Raw genomic sequence first — 18760 nt, forward strand, 5'->3', positions numbered from 1 at the left:
CCGATAACATTACCCTCACTATTAATATATAAACTATAATAAGGTAAGTGACTAAATACAAACAATTAATGCCCTAACTATCTAATTAATAATATATTAAATAGCAAAAACTACACTTGGTTACATATTCCCCCACTTGTGAGAAATGTCTCCTGACATTTTATCTGTAAACAACTGATATAGTCAGTTACTGAAACAGTATCTATGGAAAAATAAAGATAATTAAAAATAACACGTGTATATCATTACATACTTATGTTTGTAACATCCTTGCTAAATTATAACTAGTCATATAGTTATATTATACAGCACTGTACCTGTAATACAAATGTAAAAGGATAATACTTTGTTAGTATTTGCACAAGTATAGGAATTACAACGATGCAATATCATAAGTTACATACAAGTACAGACTAGTGCTGAAATCATAACCATAATTATTTTAGCATGTTTTGCAACACACAATGTGCTACGGCACCATACAATTGAGTTCACATTTCATCTTCATGTTGTCTGAAATACAAATTTATACATTAATTAAAATTCTAAATACAATATTGCAAATATATATACAACTCATAAAACATTCCTCATGGAACAACTAAAATCAGACAAAAACCTCATCAAGCACCTGTTGACAACAGACCCAATCTCCATATCTGTCAGGTGGTTTTCGAATCCGCTGTGATCTTCTGTTTTGTAATTCCGGACTTTCCAAAGATACTTCTGCACCAACAGGCAACTCGTCCTGGTGCGAAACACTACCACTGGTGTCATACACAGAATTCAACTCTTGGTTGATAGTATCTTCCCTGTGTAGTGATATATCTGGAGTCCTGTCAATAAGCTGTGGCTGATATGACCTCTGTCTACGTCTCTGGGGAATGACATATTTCAGTCCTATCTGCGAGTCATCACTAGATGAATTAAAAGATGAAGAACTAGATAAAGATTCTGTTCTAGTTTGAATCCTAACCAGCTGCTTAGGCTTAACCTTGTGGTTAACTTCCTTAAGTTCCTCAAATGGAATGGCATTAAAGGGTAATAGCATATTCCGGTGAAGCGTACGGAAAGGTCCTTTCCTGGTTTCCCGTTGTACCCTGAAAACTGGAATGTCACTATTTGGAATGTGAGTTACCAAATAGGGTTCCTGCTCCCATCTATCAGCTAGTTTCTGTTTCCCCTTGAGTCCAACCTTTCTTACTAATACTCTGTCACCAACCACCAACTTTGACTCTTGTACTCTTCTGTCATACCTCTTCTTATTCCGGTCTGAGTATTTGTTTGCCTGGTCTGCGGCTGCTCTGTAGGCATACTCCATCCTACCCTTCAACTTCTGTACATAGGAGCTGTGATCTTGAGCACTTTCACTATGTCGCTCTGTACCCAGGAAAACATCTACAGAAAGTCGAGGATTCCATCCAAACATTAAAAAATGTGGTGAGTATCCTGTGGCATCGCTCTTTGTAGAATTGTATGCTTGCACCAACGGAGCAACATACGATTTCCAGTCTACCTTCTTTTCTTCATCCAATGTGGCAAGCATCTTGAGTAATGTCTGATTAAATCTCTCAGCTGAGCCGTTACCCATCGGATGGTAGGGTGTGGTTCTGGTCTTCTGTACATTAGCAAGTTTACAGAGTTCCTTGATGACCTTACTCTCAAAATTTCTAACTTGGTCACTATGAAGCTGTTCTGGAAAACTGTAAAACAAGATGAAATGTTCATACAAAGCTTTGGCTGTGGTATGTGCTGTCTGGTTCCGACATGGTATCGCCTGGGCGTAACGAGTAAAATGATCAGTAATCACTAAAATATTCTCATACCCACCTTTAGATTTTTCCAGACTTAAAAAATCCATACATACCAACTGCATTGGTCGTGTAGTCTCAATAGGCACTAATTCTGCTATTGGTCGAATTGGAGTCTTCCGTCTAATACAGCGACCACATTGCTGCACCTTTCTGTCTATGTCCTTCTCAAGTCCTGGCCAATAGAATCTCTGCTTGGCTAACCAAAGTGTCTTCTCTTTTCCTTGATGTCCAGCATCATCATAAATTCCTTTCATTGCTGACTGTCTATGTAGTTCTGGTAACACCAACTGCTTCACCTTCTGTCCATCCAAAACAACATTCCTGTATAAGACACCATCCACTAATTCAAGATTTTTCCACTGCCTAAGGTATTTCTGTACTGCTGGCATCTCTCTACGTATACCTTCTCCCCTGTGCAAGAAACCATGACGGACCAACTGTATGACTCTGGCAATGGCTCGGTCTTTACTCTGCTCATCAATCCAGTCCACACAGATAAATGTATCACCAAGACATACATTCTCACCGGCCGAATGAAAAGTAGTCTGGCTTGATACACTCTCAACTAGTGGAACTGCTGCTACTGCTGCCTGACAAACTGCTTTGACTACATCAGCAAAAACCTGTCTGCTTAGGCCATCCGCATCTGCATTCAGTTTTCCTGCTCTGTAGGATATGGTGAAATTGTAATTCGCTAGAGCGGCTACCCACCGATGACTTGTTGCATCCAACTTGGCTTTGGTCAAGACATATGTTAGTGGGTTGTTGTCCGTTACTACATGGAAAGTACTACCATACAAGTAATCGTGAAACTTATCCGTTATGGCCCACTTCAAGGATAAAAATTCCAACTTGTGAGCTGGGTAGTTCCGTTCACTTGGTCTAAGTCCATGACTAGCATAGGCAATCACTCTTTCCACACCTTGCTGCTTCTGGTACAAAACAGCACCAAGTCCTGATCCACTGGAATCTGTGTGAAGAATGAATGGTAACGAGTAATTGGCATAAGCTAAAATAGGTGGTTGTGTCAATTTATCCTTGATTGTATCAAAGGCTACCTGCTGCTTGTCTGTCCATGTATACTTTGCCATTGTCTTCCGTTGCTTCTTTGCTCTTTTTGTTGTTGACGTTGGTCCATGACCCTGAAGCAAAATATTTAAAGGTTCCACGACTTTTGCATAATCCTTAATAAAGCGCCTGTAATATCCAGCAAATCCTAAGAACTGACGAAGTTCCTTGATATTTCCTGGTACCTTCCAGTTCTTGACAACTGATGTCTTATCAGGATCTGTGGAAATTCCTGCTTCAGAAACAACATGTCCAAGATACGATACTGATGTCTTAAACAATTCACATTTTGATGGTTTTAACTTTAAGTCATGTTCATAAAGTCTGGCGAAAACTGCTTCAAGACGCTTGACATGTTCCTCAAAAGTTTTGGAAAACACCAAAATATCATCTATAAATATTAAGCATGTTTTCAAATGCATCTCTCCCATGCACTTTTCCATCAGCCTCTGAAAAGTAGCTGGGGCATTGGTTAAGCCAAAACCCATCCTGTTGCATTCATAGAATCCTAATTTCCCAACATTAAATGCAGTCTTTTCTTTATCCTTTTCATCTACTTCCACTTGCCAATAACCTGATCTTAGATCTAACTTTGAATAATATTTTGATCCATGGAGTGTATCAATTACATCATCAAATCTTGGAAGTGTAAAACTATCCTTGTGTGTTCTTGCATTCAATGTTCTATAATCCAAACAAAATCTCAGAGATCCATCTTTTTTCCGAACCAGCACAATGTTAGAAGAGAATGGACTACTGGATTCCCTGATGATCCCTGCATCTAGCATTTCCTTGACATGTAGTCGAACTTCATCATACATACAAGGAGGTATCTTCCTGTATGGCAGCTTGAATGGTCTTTCATCGTCCAGCTGTATTTTATGCTTGACAAGATCTGTGTTTCCTATGTCAAATAGACTCGTAGAGAAAACATGTTCCCAATTGCCAAGAACCTGTCTCACTTGAACCAACTGATCGTCACTCAGGTTATCTGTGTCAATCTGAACACCAAGTTCTTCTAGTGTAGATTTCTTCTCCCTTTTAGGTAATTTACATTCTGCAGCTAAGCTATCAACAACCTTGACCTCTTGAATACAGCAAATCTCTGATCTAGGCTTGATAACTAAAGGCTTTGCAGACATGTTACAAATGTTCACTGGTATTCTGATGCTGGAATGGGGTTGATTTAATTTAATAACTCTTGGACAAACTGTAAAACCCGAACCTTCATCCAAATTCTCTGTAACCACTTCTGTAACATCATTGTCAACTCCTCTGGCTATTCCGTCAACAACTACTGTCTGGTAAGGAGCTACATGTAAAGGTTTCCTATTCAAAGACTTGACTTTATAAACATTACATGCAATACTTTCAAAAGCCACTTTCCATTCTGAAGGGATGTTACAACTATTCGTCTCTCCTGAAGTTAACTCTTTACACAGTCGAATAATGTTTGTACCAACTATCACAGGACAATCTGTCGCAAATTCTGTATCAGGTACCACCAACACAGGAACAAAAATTTCAGTATCTGATAAAAATGGAACTACAACAGAACACTCAATATATCCCAAGTATTTCAACTTGGAGCCATCCGCTACAGATACCTGCAATCCTAATGTATCTAAGCTAAATAAATCTGGCTTAAAAGGATTATGTAAGTTATTGTATCCTGTCAATGAGATAGTTGAAACCATTGATCCACTATCAATCAATGCTTTGAGTTCATGTCCATTAACTCTGATAGTACCTTCATTGGAATCACCAATCAAACGTTTCAACAAAATTTGGCCATCATCATCTTCAACAACATGATGAACCTTGACTTCTGATTGGCCACCATCAGAAGTCACTATTCGTTTGGGTAACGATTCCTCTGTTCAGTTGAAATGTATCCACCTCGGCCTCTGCTATTCTGATTCATATTTAAGTTTCCATGGTGAATCCTACCTTGCTGAGAAAAATGTCCTCTACTTGGCTGATAAGAGTAGCCTCTACCACGACCTCTAAATCCAGAATAAGACCTCTGTTCATGAACATTCATTCCATCCAACTTCTTTAAAATCATGTTAAACTTCTCATCTATCCTGTGCTCCAATTTCTTTTCCAAACCATCTATCCTACTATCAAACCTCTTTTCCAAACCATCTATCCTGTTAGCACACTTCTTTTCCAACATAGCCACTCTATCTTCATCATCTAAAGACATAGCCTGTTGATGAACTGTTTTTGAATGAACTGCAGAAACATTTGGTAAAGTGAGACTCAGTTCCTTTTCCACTTGCCTTATCTCCCTCAGTAACTCATCATACTCCTTAATGGTGTCATACTTATGTCTTGTTTGGGACTTCAACTGGTCTGACTTCAATGATGTCCAGAATTTATGTCTTAACAAATCATTCTTTGAGTTTCTGTCTAAAAAGTGATGATCTATTGCCAACTGCAACATGGATTCCAACCGACATCCAAATGCTGTCACACTTTCATCCTTCTTCTGAAAGGCATTGAAAAATTCTTGCATGATCATCCCATTGGTTACCACATCACCAAACAAAATATCCAATTTAGACAATATGTCTTCAACTCCAGCTCTTTCCCCAAGAGGTATCAGCATCTTCCTAGCAGTACCCTTCAAAGATCTTCGAATTGCCTGTAACACAACACTAGGAGTCATATCTGGATCAGCTAACAAACACTGAATCTCGAACCTCCATTCAATAAAACTCACATCTCCTTTCTGAGGAGGATCATCTCCAGAGAACTGGGGTATCTTAGGAACATAAGTAGATGGCTTCAGTTCTGGTTGATGATACTGGCTGTTCTGAAATAACTCCTTTGGCCGTGTTCCTTTTTCCATCATGTCTAACTCATCTTTACTTGGAGTACTATACTGACTTGGTTTAAACTTTCTTTCTATGTTGTATCTCCCACTGGCATTCAGAGCATCAACCATGTCAGCCTCTGACAGTTGATGTGACATGTTGAATATAACCAAACAACTTAAATATTTCACTAAACCAAATTCCCTAAGTTTGACCAACAAATATCTGACACTGTTCAAAAACCAATCAGAAATAAAATGTATCTATCTTAACATCACTAAACTAAAACCAACTTTTACATGAATAAAATATGACCACAGAAATTACCTCAAGAGTCAAACATCCATCAAATTCTCTTGGAGTCAACGAACCATCAATTTCACTCTGAGTCTAACAACTACCAACTTTATGTCAACGCAAACACAGCTAACAAAAATTACAATCTTCATCAAAAACCACAGACAATAAAATTTAAGTGTAAGTCCAATATCTACTATACTCAGTTTAAACCATAACCATGACTGACATATGCAAACAGTTAAATAAATAACCAAGAATCCATATAAATACTATCAAGTAATCAATATTCAATTGTAAACAAACAATACCCTGAAAAAACAACAACTATTAATTACAAAGTTATGTTCAAGTTATCCCTGCAAAACAAATTCAGTTAATTACTTCATGAATAAAAAAAAATAATAAAAAATTGAAATAAGTAAATATACTAAATATGATAGTTAAATATCAATATTCACAAATGTTAAATAATCAAATACTAAGTAAATTGAAATAAAGAAATCTGCAATTCCTGAAATAAACCAAATTAATTTATGTATTAAGACTAAATAACAAAATTATAATAATCATGCAACTATTACGGTATATAATAATTAATTTAACCCAATAATACTTATTAATAAAAAAATACTAATTAATTATTAGCTAACTGTACCTAATAATAAATATCGATAAACTTTCTCAATGAACCCAAACTAATCAACTTTAAATATACACCTGAAAATCAACTGTCGTATGTGAATCTGTCCAATATGTATCCGTCTTTGTCAACTGCTAAAAAAAACTATTAAATAACAATTACTGTAAATATATTGTCAAAAAAATTATAATTATATAATTCCGAAAAGGATATGTGAAGAAAGTTAACACTAAATAAACTAATCTGAGATCTATGTTATTTGTAATCAATAGTGTCAACACTGACACAAAAAAAACTGTCACATCAGATCTTTGACCTAATAACTATGATATATTTCCGGAAAAACGAAAAATTACGATTACATACTCGGGTATTTCCGGAAATACGAAAATACTCTCGGAAATTTCACAGTGTACGAGTATTCACGTTTAATAACCTATTGAAAAACACACGTAATTTATAAAAAAATATCAACTTATTGTAACACTATTCACTGACAATAAAAGTCATAAAAACATCAGGTATATAAAAATAAACATACATACATCTAGAACTTGTACAGTGTACACGTAACACGCCGCTGGTCTGAAAACACCTCACACGTTACACCAACGAAAAAGTCAACCGCGCATATCCAGCACGTGCAGTCAGTAGTTACTATAGTAACACAGTAACAAAAGTACAATACACAGTTGTCACTTCAGAAACTGTCTTGAAAAGTTATCCAAAAGAATCAACGAATGTCAATCTTGCAATAGACACACAAAAACAAAAATGTAGCTAGCTAGCCGATAGTCACCACGAAAAACACCACCACAGAGTACCTCGGTGAACTTGTCCGTCGCGTCCGCTCGGATGTCCCGTGTTGTTCTCCACTGTCGTCACAGTTGGCTGTGGGCCGACTGAATCACACCTCTAAGGCTGTAGGTCTGGTTGATGTCTGGTTTTCTCGATCACAAAACGTTGGGCTCCATTTGTAACCTCGGGTAGTGAAGACTATAACAAGATTTGTTTCCACAGGTTCATTTATTAATGATGATCATATGAAAAACCTGCAATAACAATAATACATTTCTTATAATCGTGTTTAAATAAATATAATAATAATAATAGAGATGTTCAATCATTCACTCACTCATTCTTTCATTCACTCACACATTCATTCATTACAAACACCTGTGCATGTACATGTCTATATAAAAACATATTTCATACATTTGTCTTATATCAAATAAAATATAACAGTCTGGTATTAAATATTGAGTTAAAATATGTTATTATAAAACATTCACTTACCAGACATCTCGTTCTAGTTTGCACTAAAACTCATGTGAAAATATAATAGTTAATCTTTGACTTTGCAGTCGTAAATTGAAAGATGTTGTTCAGATCAAAGCAGAACAAAGAATGAGATCGGGTGTGGTTAATTTGGCGGGAACAGGTGGACAAAATACCCAGCATGCAGTGCTACTGTCCTAAGCGTCACTGTATTCAGTCAACCGTCACCTGTCACTAATTACACGTGCCACCGAAAACATACCAACCCAATATCCAATCTAAACCAACCAACCGATAACATTACCCTCACTATTAATATATAAACTATAATAAGGTAAGTGACTAACTACAAACAATTAATGCCCTAACTATCTAATTAATAATATATTAAATAGCAAAAACTACACTTGGTTACATATATATATATATATATATATATAATCGCTCTCGAGAGTTTGAAACATAGGAAGAATGGGAGATAGAGAGAGAGAGACGGGGTGGAGGGAGACCGACAGAAAAAGAAACATATTATACACACATAGACAGAGAGACAGAGACAGCGAGAGAGAGAACAGTGAACAAATATTCTTTCTTGTTATTTCAGACGGTTTGACACTGCCTACCAGAGGGCGGTATCGGCGGCTCACAACAAAGATATTGGATACATGCAGCTGGTGAATCTGATATCGAGGGACAATCCTAAACCATCGTACGAATTTCTCGGATCTATAGGTACGTGTGTTTCAAAGAATGATCACATGGAAAGCGCGAGGCAAGTTTCTCACTGATTTAAGGGTGCGGGACGAAGACTAGTGACATTGCGTTCACGGTCGGTTTAGGATCGATCCCCGTCGGTGAGCTCATTGGACTATTTCACGTTCTAGAATGTGTACCACGACTAGGTTATAAATGGCCATGGTGCATGCTATCATGTCTTTGGGATCATGGTCCATATAACAGATCCTCTGCTACTAGTGGGGAGAAGGCAACGGGTTTTCTCTCTAAGACTACTTATCAAAATTATTTAATAGCCGATGGTAAATAAATTAGTGTGCTCTAGTGGTGTCTTTAAAAAAAAACAGACAACCAAACTCTGATTTTAAAAAGAGAGCGAATTACTTGGGATTATTGACATTTAAAATATTTCATCAAATTCAGACCCACAAGCCATGTAAGCTATAAAAGTGAAATATCATATAGGGAATTATTGTTAGCGCGTACATAGAGGATAATAACTGGTACCGAGTTTGTTATTCTATTTATTACCCCAGTCATTTGAGGGTTTTAAAAGCCTTTATTTTCGATATAGCCTACATCGGCTACACGTCCGTGTATATAGAAACGACGTAAACTACTGTACTGTTATAGGGACATTCCTGAGTTTCCTGTAATTTTAAAGATGTTATCGACTAACAGAGACTTTTTAACGATTGTAATTACATATCAAATATATTTTTCTGAATAAAATATTAGTGGCTCTATATTAAACGTGTTTCTGATCGTTGTAATATTTTTACTAGGTTAAATTTCATTTTATTTCCTAAAATATTACTTTTTCGTACGTACGAAATTATTTGAAAAAAGAATCCAGTTTGGGCTCTTTACAAATATTAAGACGACCAGAAACACATTAAATATACAGACACTGATATTCGAAACAAGAAAATATATTTAATTTGTAAGTTTAATCGTAGAAATATTTTATTAGTCGGACACATCTTACAATGCAGCAAACTCAGGAATGTCCCTTTATGGGTATTGCTATAACTTTGTATTTTATTCACGGTTCACAGATAATTGTCAAAACACAAAGTTCCATATATTCTGTAAAAAAAGGCTATAATGAATTGCAGTAAACTACCATTGTATTACAAGTTTAACACTGATACCAGAAAGACGTAAACGCAAACTCTTTAAACTACGTGCATTATATTTGGCGCGTACATAGAGGATAATAACTGGTACCTACATCGGCTACACGTCCATGTATATAGAAACGACGTAAACTACTTTACTGTTATAGGGACATTCCTGAGTTTCCTGCAATTCAGGATAATAGCTTTAATAGGAATATTATTTGACATGCAATAGCCGATCATTAACAAATCAAGTTGCTCTTGTGGTGTTGTTAAACAAAACGAAATTTAACTTAACTTTTAAATATTTAAATTTGGTGATCTGCACTTAACAAACTAGGAAAAATTGACCTTTCAAATCTGTTCATGACCATTGCAAAACAGTTGACGTTTTGAAATTTAAAACCTTTTTGATGTTTCTTTATTTTATTTCTATGCGACTCAGTTTTGTTTTGTTTTCTTTTCACACCTGTACTTAATCTCGTATGATAACTGATTAATTTTTCTTTAATTATCTATTACTATTATTATTATTATTATTATAATAATTCTTATATGTATTAGAATTATTACTTATTAGTATTATAATTTATTTATTTATTTATTATTATTATTATTATTTATTATTATTATTATTATTATTATTATTATTACTACCAGTTATTGTATATATATTATTGTTCCTCACTTAGCTATAAATTAACATATATGTTATTGAAATTTGTAGGAAAAAGTCCTAATATATAAACGTCATCACGTCGGTCTGTCCCAAAACACGGACTAAAATGTTACGATTATTTAAAACAATTTCAATTGTGTTTGCATACGATTCAGGATGCGGAATTCTGACCGACATGCTGGTGCATGATATTGACGTCATGGTGTGGATTACTAAAGCTCAAAGACCAGAGTTTATATACGTGGTAACCCACACACACGACCCCAAGATGGTCGAACTTAAAGAACCCGACGTCATAGTGGCACTCATCAAGTATAAGGACGGCAACATAATCCGCATTGACTCCGCCCGATATGCCGCATACGGCTACGATATGAGAGTGGAGGTAATGCCATAAAGCGACTTCTTTTTTTTTCATGTTATTCATCTGTATCTTGTGTTCTTGTCCTTCTTCTTTTTTCATGTTATTCATCTGTATCTTGTGTTCTTGTCCTTCTTTGTTTTCATGTTATTCATCTGTATCTTGTATTCTTGTCCTTCTTCTTTTTTCATGCTATTCATCTGTATCTTGTATTCTTGTCCTTCTTGTTTCATATTATTCATCTGTATCTTGTATTCTTGTCCTTCTTTTTTCATGTTATTCATCTGTATCTTGTATGCTTATCCTTCTTCTTTTTTCATGCTATTCATCTGTATCTTGTGTTCTTGTCCTTCTTCTTTTTTCATGTTATTCATCTGTATCTTGTATTCTTGTCCTTCTTGTTCTTTTTCTAGGGTCGGGAAGTAGCCCAGTGGTAAAACGTTCGCTTTATGCGCGGTCGGTCTTCGATCGATTCCCGTTGGTGGCCCCATTGGGCTATTTCTCGTTCCAGCCAGTGCTCTACAACTGGTGTAACAAAGGCCGTGGTATGTACTAATGGGAAAATAAGACGACCGCGCTCTGTGATTGTAAAATGTCTATCTAGGCTCCATAAACAACAGGCACTGTTTAACATTTTAAATCGGCTACAAACTCAGGATAATAGCTTTAATAGGAAACGGAATTCACGTATCGCCGTTAATAATGTCCGGGGTGTCTCCAGGGCCGTAACTAAGATTGGGGACCGTGGGGGTGGGGGTTGTGGCGGGGGGGGGGGGGGGGGGGGGGACGGCAGATGCATTCTTGAAACGAACGAGCATGGAAGGCGCAAAACACTAGGGGGTCTGGTGGCATGCCGTCTAGAACATTTTGAAATCTAGTTACTCTGAAATACCATTTTGCAGCAATTTCAGATAGTACATTCCTGAAACGTCAATATCCATAACCTGTAATTTGTTTTGTTTTTTTGTTTGTTTTGTTTTGTTTTTTGTTTTGTTTTGGGGTTTTTGCTTCCCGCTAGCTACGGCCCTGAGCTCTGTGGCAGAGTCCTTGCGTGATAAGAGACGAATTGTTAACCCCCACCCCAACCCTGGATCTAAGGGGAGCCCCCAGGGGCCCCTAAATCTTGCAACAGTGATACTTTTATTAGTTTTTAGCTCCCAAATAGATGTTCTAGATCCGCCACAGGCCAATATAAAATATATTGGGGGAGGGGGGTGGGAGAGGTTCGATTGGTGGGGAGTATGTCCTCTATCATGCTTCTTCCCGACTACGCATGTGCTTCCCATCGGAAAAGCCCATTAATATTGGGGGTTTATCGCTCAAACGTAAATCTAGAAACATGGTATATGCTGCCCTGTCTGCGATATCGTGCATACAAAATATCCCTTCTACTCAGTATATGTGATCGATTCCCATCGGTAGTCCATTGGGCTATTTCTCCTTCCAGCCAGTGCTCCACAACTGGTGTAATAAAGGCCGTGGTATGTACTATCATGTCTGTGGGATGGTGCATATAAAGAATCCCTTGCTGCTAATCGAAAGGAGTAGCCAATGAAGTGGCGACAGCGTGTTTCCTCTCTCAATATCTGTGTGGACCTGAACCATATGTCCGACACCAAATAACCGTAAATGTTGAGTGCGTTTTAAATAAAACATTTCCTTCCTTCTACTCAGTACGTAGAATTCGACTATTAGCCGGTATTAGTGGTACGTAGCTCATTGATAAAGCGCTCGACCGATGAGCAGTTGGTCTATAATATATCCTTGTCGGTGGCCCATTGAGTTATTTCTCATTCCAGCCAGTGCACCACAACTAACATGATGAAACCCTGTGGTGTGTGCTATCCCTTGTTACTAATGGAATGTTCGACATCCAGTAGCCGATGATTAATAAATCAATGTGCTCTTGTGGTGTCGTTAAAGAAAACAAACTTTAATTATTGTTTTTTGTGCAACCTTTTTAAAGATATTTGGATCAGACGGAATGGCCTCGGTAGAAAATCCACGACTTTCGACTGACGTGATATCCGGCGTCCACGGGTCTCAGATGACCAGGCTGAACGAATCCTTCTGGGGGAGATTCGGAGAGGCCTACAGCAAAGAGATAGACCATTTCGTCGACTGTCTTGTTGGTACGTTCTTACCGTATTGTCTTCATTTAGGTAATTCCATTCGGCTGATTGTGTGTCTTTTATCGTTACATCTAGTGCACCGCAACTGGTCAAAGGCCGTGGTATGTAGGAAAGTGCATATAAAAGATACCTTGCAGCGTTAGGACAAATGTAGCGGGTTTCCTCCGATTACTACGTGTAGTCCTGCAAACACAGCCACAAATGAGGCTTAGTTTTTGAGTAGGTGATCACGGAAAGGTAACATTTGTCCTCATGGCTAGAAATTATCATTGGGGTGTTGTCAACATGAAACCACTTGATGATAGTATCACAAATGCGTGCGAAAAAAATTGGCGGTAATTTTTTTTGAAGATGGTGCATGTTTCAGAATTTAACATTCATTACTCTGTGGCTGATCCAGCTATGTATGTGGTTTTGGTGTCAAACCCAATGTTATAGGTACAAAGAACATGAAAATAATATTTGTAAGATGATTTGGTGTAAATTTTATCCATATTAAAAAACCACCACACAAAAAAGAGGTTATTTCCTTTGTTAAAACTGTCGAAAAATAGCCCTCCCTTTTTTACTCTTGAACTCTTCTTTCCTCTACAACAGTTTAAATGTTAGGGGTTTATACATAAGTCCATACAGAATCACAAAAACGTGTTTTGTAAATAGTTCCCCTGATCCATCCACATGTGTTGTTTGCCGCTTCCGACCCTTGACGGGCCTAAACATCGCTGCGGTGAACTCACTAAAATCAAAACTATTCTCGGGGCTCAGCTCAACTCTCGATCTATCAGACAGGTCTAATAAGAATCCGCACCCCTTCCCCACGCTCCATCCGCAATCATTCAACCCAAAAAAGCATGGCATATTTTCAGACATACTGACGTGTGCTGAACACTCTTTACCAGTTCAGCTGCTTGAGAGGCTAACTGGCCGGCCTTCTACACCATTAATTTACTACCGATGTTGACCACACATATCGTCACTCGATCTCCAACATCATGAAATATTTGTGGCATAGCATAATGACTAATAACGACATGATTTCCATAACAAGCTTCATCATGAACTCAATCATGGGGCAACTCACCTAAACCTAAACCGAACAGCCGAATACGGCAGTAACCCAACCTATTCCGCCACGGCCACGTTTTAGTTTAAACAATATTTATTCCATTTTTGTCTGGTGGGATTGGTAGACAGGCTACAAGCCTATATTAGGACCTTTTTCACTCAAACTATTGAGATAACTGTGTCGCCTATGGTCAGCATACCCTTGTGCAAGTCTAACGTTGCTCCACATGCACTAATAAATGACACCCACAATATAGTGTCCTTGATGGGTGTCACGTACACCTGACTCTCAAACACTCTACCACCCAAGGTCAACCTTACCGGGTCGACAATGTTCCCCTCAAATCGAAACTCATGACCCACCATATTGAAAGAATGGTCTTTGGTTTTACTTTCAGTGCCATATTTCACCTGTTATCTTCTCTGGACTCAACCCAGCACCTAATACATGCTTCGAGGATATCATGATATGTGGCCAATACTCACATGTTTAGGCCTGATGATTGGAGCACACACTTGAATCCGTAGAACTCTTTACCTCAACTTTTCCCCTACCCCCGCTCCCTTTCCCGGACTAACCTTAAGTGGTCTTGGGATGTGCAACCTAATCTATCCTAAGCCAGTCTTTGGAGAGTGGCAGTCCTCCTATAGGCGGTGCAGGAAGGATAAAATAGTATTGTGTCGTGCTCGCATCGGTGATACTTACTTGACCCATTCATTTATCTTGAAGAATGATCCTCCACCTCAGTGTGAGCACTGTCAGTGTCTTCTGACGGTATGCCACATTTTGGTGGAGTGTAAGCATCTCGAAGAAACTCGAAAAGATATATTTGGACAACGAAATGTGATGTAATCCTTTCGATTCCATCCTGAACTTATATTACAGTTTCTACGTGATACTGACTTTTACTCTAAATTCTAATTGTATCTATCTGTCATATTTATTCTTCTTTACGCTGTGTTTTAATTTACCTATTGACTTTTTATATTGATGTTGAGTATCACTTTATTTGTTATCATTTACCATAGTTTGATACCCAATAGCCGATGTATTTTTCGTGCTGGGGTGTCGTTAAACATTCATTCATTCATTCATTCTTTCTTTCATTCTCTGTCCTTACATTTGCCGTTTGCACCTTTCGCAGCGTCACGGACACCGCCCACCACTGATGTGTCCGTAATATCTCCCTTACCTCCTTGCCCATGCGGCTCTCTATCTACAATGTACCACCCGTGTTAAAAATAGTCTTTCTTCAGCCACCTCACTCGTCGTCAAAACGAAGCACAGTGCTGTCATTAAATATGTTGATCGCCTCAATATATGAAGAATTGGTAGATAGATGGCTTTCTTTAATATGGTGAAACGCACGACATTTTGAATGTGACATCATGTGGTGTCATGATCCCCACGCCATAATGAATAAGTCTAGCTATGGTTACTAATGTTACCCTGCCGGTACCGGTACCCCCCCCCCCCCCCCCCCCCCCCCCCCCCGCACCCCCTCCACACAAATCTTATTTGGATGGCTCTGTTTGCGGGACTAGTGTCAGAATTACCAAATGTTTAACATCCAATAGCTAAAAACTAATTAAATAATGTGCTCTAGTGCTGTCGTTAAACAAAACAAACTTTTGCTCAACTGTGTTGGTGGTAGACAATTGATCAACTTCGTTGATGGTAAGGTAAGTTACTACCCAGCTCTGTTGATGATAAGTCACTACTCAGCTCTGTTGATAGTAATTCCCTACCTAGCTCTATTGATGATAATGTAAGTCACTGCTCACCTGCGTTGATGGTAAGTCCCTACCCAGCCCCGTTGATGGTCAGTCCCTACTCAGCTCTGTTGATGGTAAGTCACTACTTAGGTCTGTTGATGGTAAGTCCCTACTCAGCTCTGTTGATGATAAGTCACTACCTAGCTCTATTGATGGTAAGTCACTACCCACCTCTGTTGAAGGTAAGTCCCTACTCAGCTCTGTTGATGGTAAGTTACTACCCAACTCTATTGATGGTAAGTCACTACCCAACTCTGTTGAAGGTAAGTCCCTACTCAGCTCTGTTGATGGTAAGTCACTACCCAACTCTATTGATGGTAAGTCCCTACTCAGCTCTGTTGATGGTAAGTCCCTACTCAGCTCTGTTGATGGTAAGTCCCTACTCAGCTCTGTTGATGGTAAGTCCCTACTCAGCTCTGTTGATGGTAAGTTCCTACTCAGCTCTGTTGATGGTAAGTCCCTACTCAGCTCTGTTGATGGTAAGTTCCTACTCAGCTCTGTTGATGGTAAGTCCCTACTCAGCTCTGTTGATGGTAAGTTCCTACTCAGCTCTGTTGATGGTAAGTCCCTACTCAGCTCTGTTGATGGTAAGTTCCTACTACTCAGCTCTGTTGATGGTAAGTCCCTACTCAGCTCTGTTGATGGTAAGTTCCTACTCAGCTCTGTTGATGGTAAGTCCCTACTCAGCTCTGTTGATGGTAAGTCCCTACTCAGCTCTGTTGATGGTAAGTTCCTACTCAGCTCTGTTGATGGTAAGTTCCTACTCAGCTTTGTTGATGGTTAGTCCCTACTCAGCTCTGTTGATGGTAAGTCCCTACTCAGCTCTGTTGATGGTAAGTTCCTACTCAGCTCTGTTGATGGTAAGTTCCTACTCAGCTCTGTTGATGGTAAGTTCCTACTCAGCTCTGTTGATGGTAAGTTCCTACTCAGCTCTGTTGATGGTAGATCATTGCTCAGTTGTGTCGATGATAAGCCATTGCTCGTGTGTTGATGGTGTATAACTGTTATTGATGACATATTATTACTTAACTGTTGATGATATATCATTACTTAACTGTGTTGATGGTATATCATTACTTAACTGTGTTGATGTTCTTTAGCGATAACATCTATTGTTTAATATTTTAAAATTGTGTAGCAATCTTTGTAACTTGCGTAGCGAATCGCGACGCGACACTTAACAAAACGTTCCCCGGTATGTTATTAATAACTACAAATAATTGTTTTGGCATTTAAACAAATAATAAATTCCACGTTTTCACTGCTGTGTCCATCTAGAAAAACGTGGGATTTATTATTTGTTTAAATGCCAAAACAAGAGACCAATCTATATACGTTTTGTGCAATCACTGCCTACCAAACGGTAGTCGAAGAATCCCGCTTTAATACAACAACAATCCTGTGTTTGACGTTAAATACCCGTACATCCATCATTTTTAGCTCCCTGATATAAACAATCACATATTAATCATTAATACACTCACTACAGGAAGAAACCCATCAGCAAATACAAATTTAACTGGAACATTATTAAACGGGGGTGCTGTCGAGTTTCTTCCCGTAGTGTGTTTATATTAGTGATTAACATGTCAAATATTTGTTATCAGTGAGCGAGAATCTTTCACTACCGTTTGATAGGCAGCGATTGCGCAGAATTTATATAGACTGGTCTCTGGAGGTAAGAGCATGTGATAACTGTCAATATGTCCGTCTTGTTCTGTTACCGTCAGAGTACTCGGGCTATGTTCAACGTAACGAATGGCGGCGCACTTAGTACATGTTCTGTATTCGGTATCTGTTGTGTGCAACTATTGATTACCGTTGATGGTAGGTCAATAAACATGTGCGTAGATGGTAGGACATTGATCCGTTGTGTTGTCAGCTATATTGGAGATATATCATTACTATGCTGTGTTGATGTTGATGTGTTGATGGTAATTCACTACTTTGCTGTGTTGATGTTAAATCATTAATTATAATCAACCGTGTTGATGGTAGATGTCTTGATTGTAAGTCACTACTTATAGCTGTGTTGATGGTAAAATACTACTCATCTGTGTTGATGGAACAGAACAGAACTTTATTTCTCCCAGGCCGTTACACAATATTTGACAGTGACAAGATGGGTTTTACAGGAGATACATATATATGTATAGAGTATAATACATATATTTAATAAATTCAGAGTTATGCACAATGAAATATGCAATGGTATTAATACAGCTATGTATGATATATCACTATTCAGCCGTGTTGATGGTAGATCACTATTCATGTGATGATGGTAAATCGCTACTCAACTTGGTTGATGCTAGACCACTATTCACGTATTGATGGTAAATCGCTACTCAACTTGGTTGATGGTAGATCGCTGTTCATGTGTTGATGGTAAATCGCTACTCAACTTCGTTGATGGTAGATCACTACTCATGTGTTGATAGTAGATCACTACTCATGTGTTGATGGTAAATCGCTACTCAACTTCGTTGATGGTAGGCCATTGCTAATTTATGTTGATAATAGGTCATTACTCTTAATTGTTTAATTCTTTTCTAGGCAAAACAAAACCACGGACTACCAAGGAAGAATGTCTAATGACCGCTGAGATCATACAAAAAGGACTGGTATCTTTCTACGAAAATAAACCAGTGTATTTTAACCTCGGAAGACAATGAAGTGAATCAACCAATCATCACTTGTGTCTTGGACTACGTTTACAATCATTCAGGTGTTTGTAATCAGCAGTCAGCTTTTGAATCTCATATTGAGATTTGCATGCGTGTTAAGACTTAAGACTGTCTTCAACATTGTGTAATACCCCAGCAATATTTCTGTTAGCCAGTGTTTAAACACACTAAACAATATAGGCAAGCGTATTAACTTCTTTTTTCTTTTAGTCACAATATTTTAGTGGGCATATACAAGATGCTGTTTAATTAAAGGATTGTACATATTGTTATCTGAACATC

General features: G+C 38.0%; 1 protein-coding gene across 2 annotated transcripts in view; it reads left to right on the plus strand.

Moving 5' to 3' along the window:
- Positions 1-18753, plus strand: part of LOC121391941 (uncharacterized oxidoreductase YrbE-like) — a 48094-nt gene extending 29341 nt beyond the window's left edge. For both annotated transcript variants that reach the window (XM_041523389.1, XM_041523388.1), the window contains exons 5-8: positions 8527-8654; positions 10613-10842; positions 12785-12950; positions 18348-18753. In XM_041523389.1, coding sequence (XP_041379323.1) covers positions 8527-8654; positions 10613-10842; positions 12785-12950; positions 18348-18466 — 643 coding nt within the window. In that variant the 3' untranslated portion in view covers positions 18467-18753. The remainder of the gene's footprint in view (positions 1-8526; positions 8655-10612; positions 10843-12784; positions 12951-18347) is intronic.
- Positions 18754-18760: the final 7 nt, after the last annotated feature.

Source organism: Gigantopelta aegis, unplaced genomic scaffold (assembly GCF_016097555.1).
Source record: "Gigantopelta aegis isolate Gae_Host unplaced genomic scaffold, Gae_host_genome ctg3136_pilon_pilon:::debris, whole genome shotgun sequence".
Taxonomy (NCBI): domain Eukaryota; kingdom Metazoa; phylum Mollusca; class Gastropoda; order Neomphalida; family Peltospiridae; genus Gigantopelta; species Gigantopelta aegis.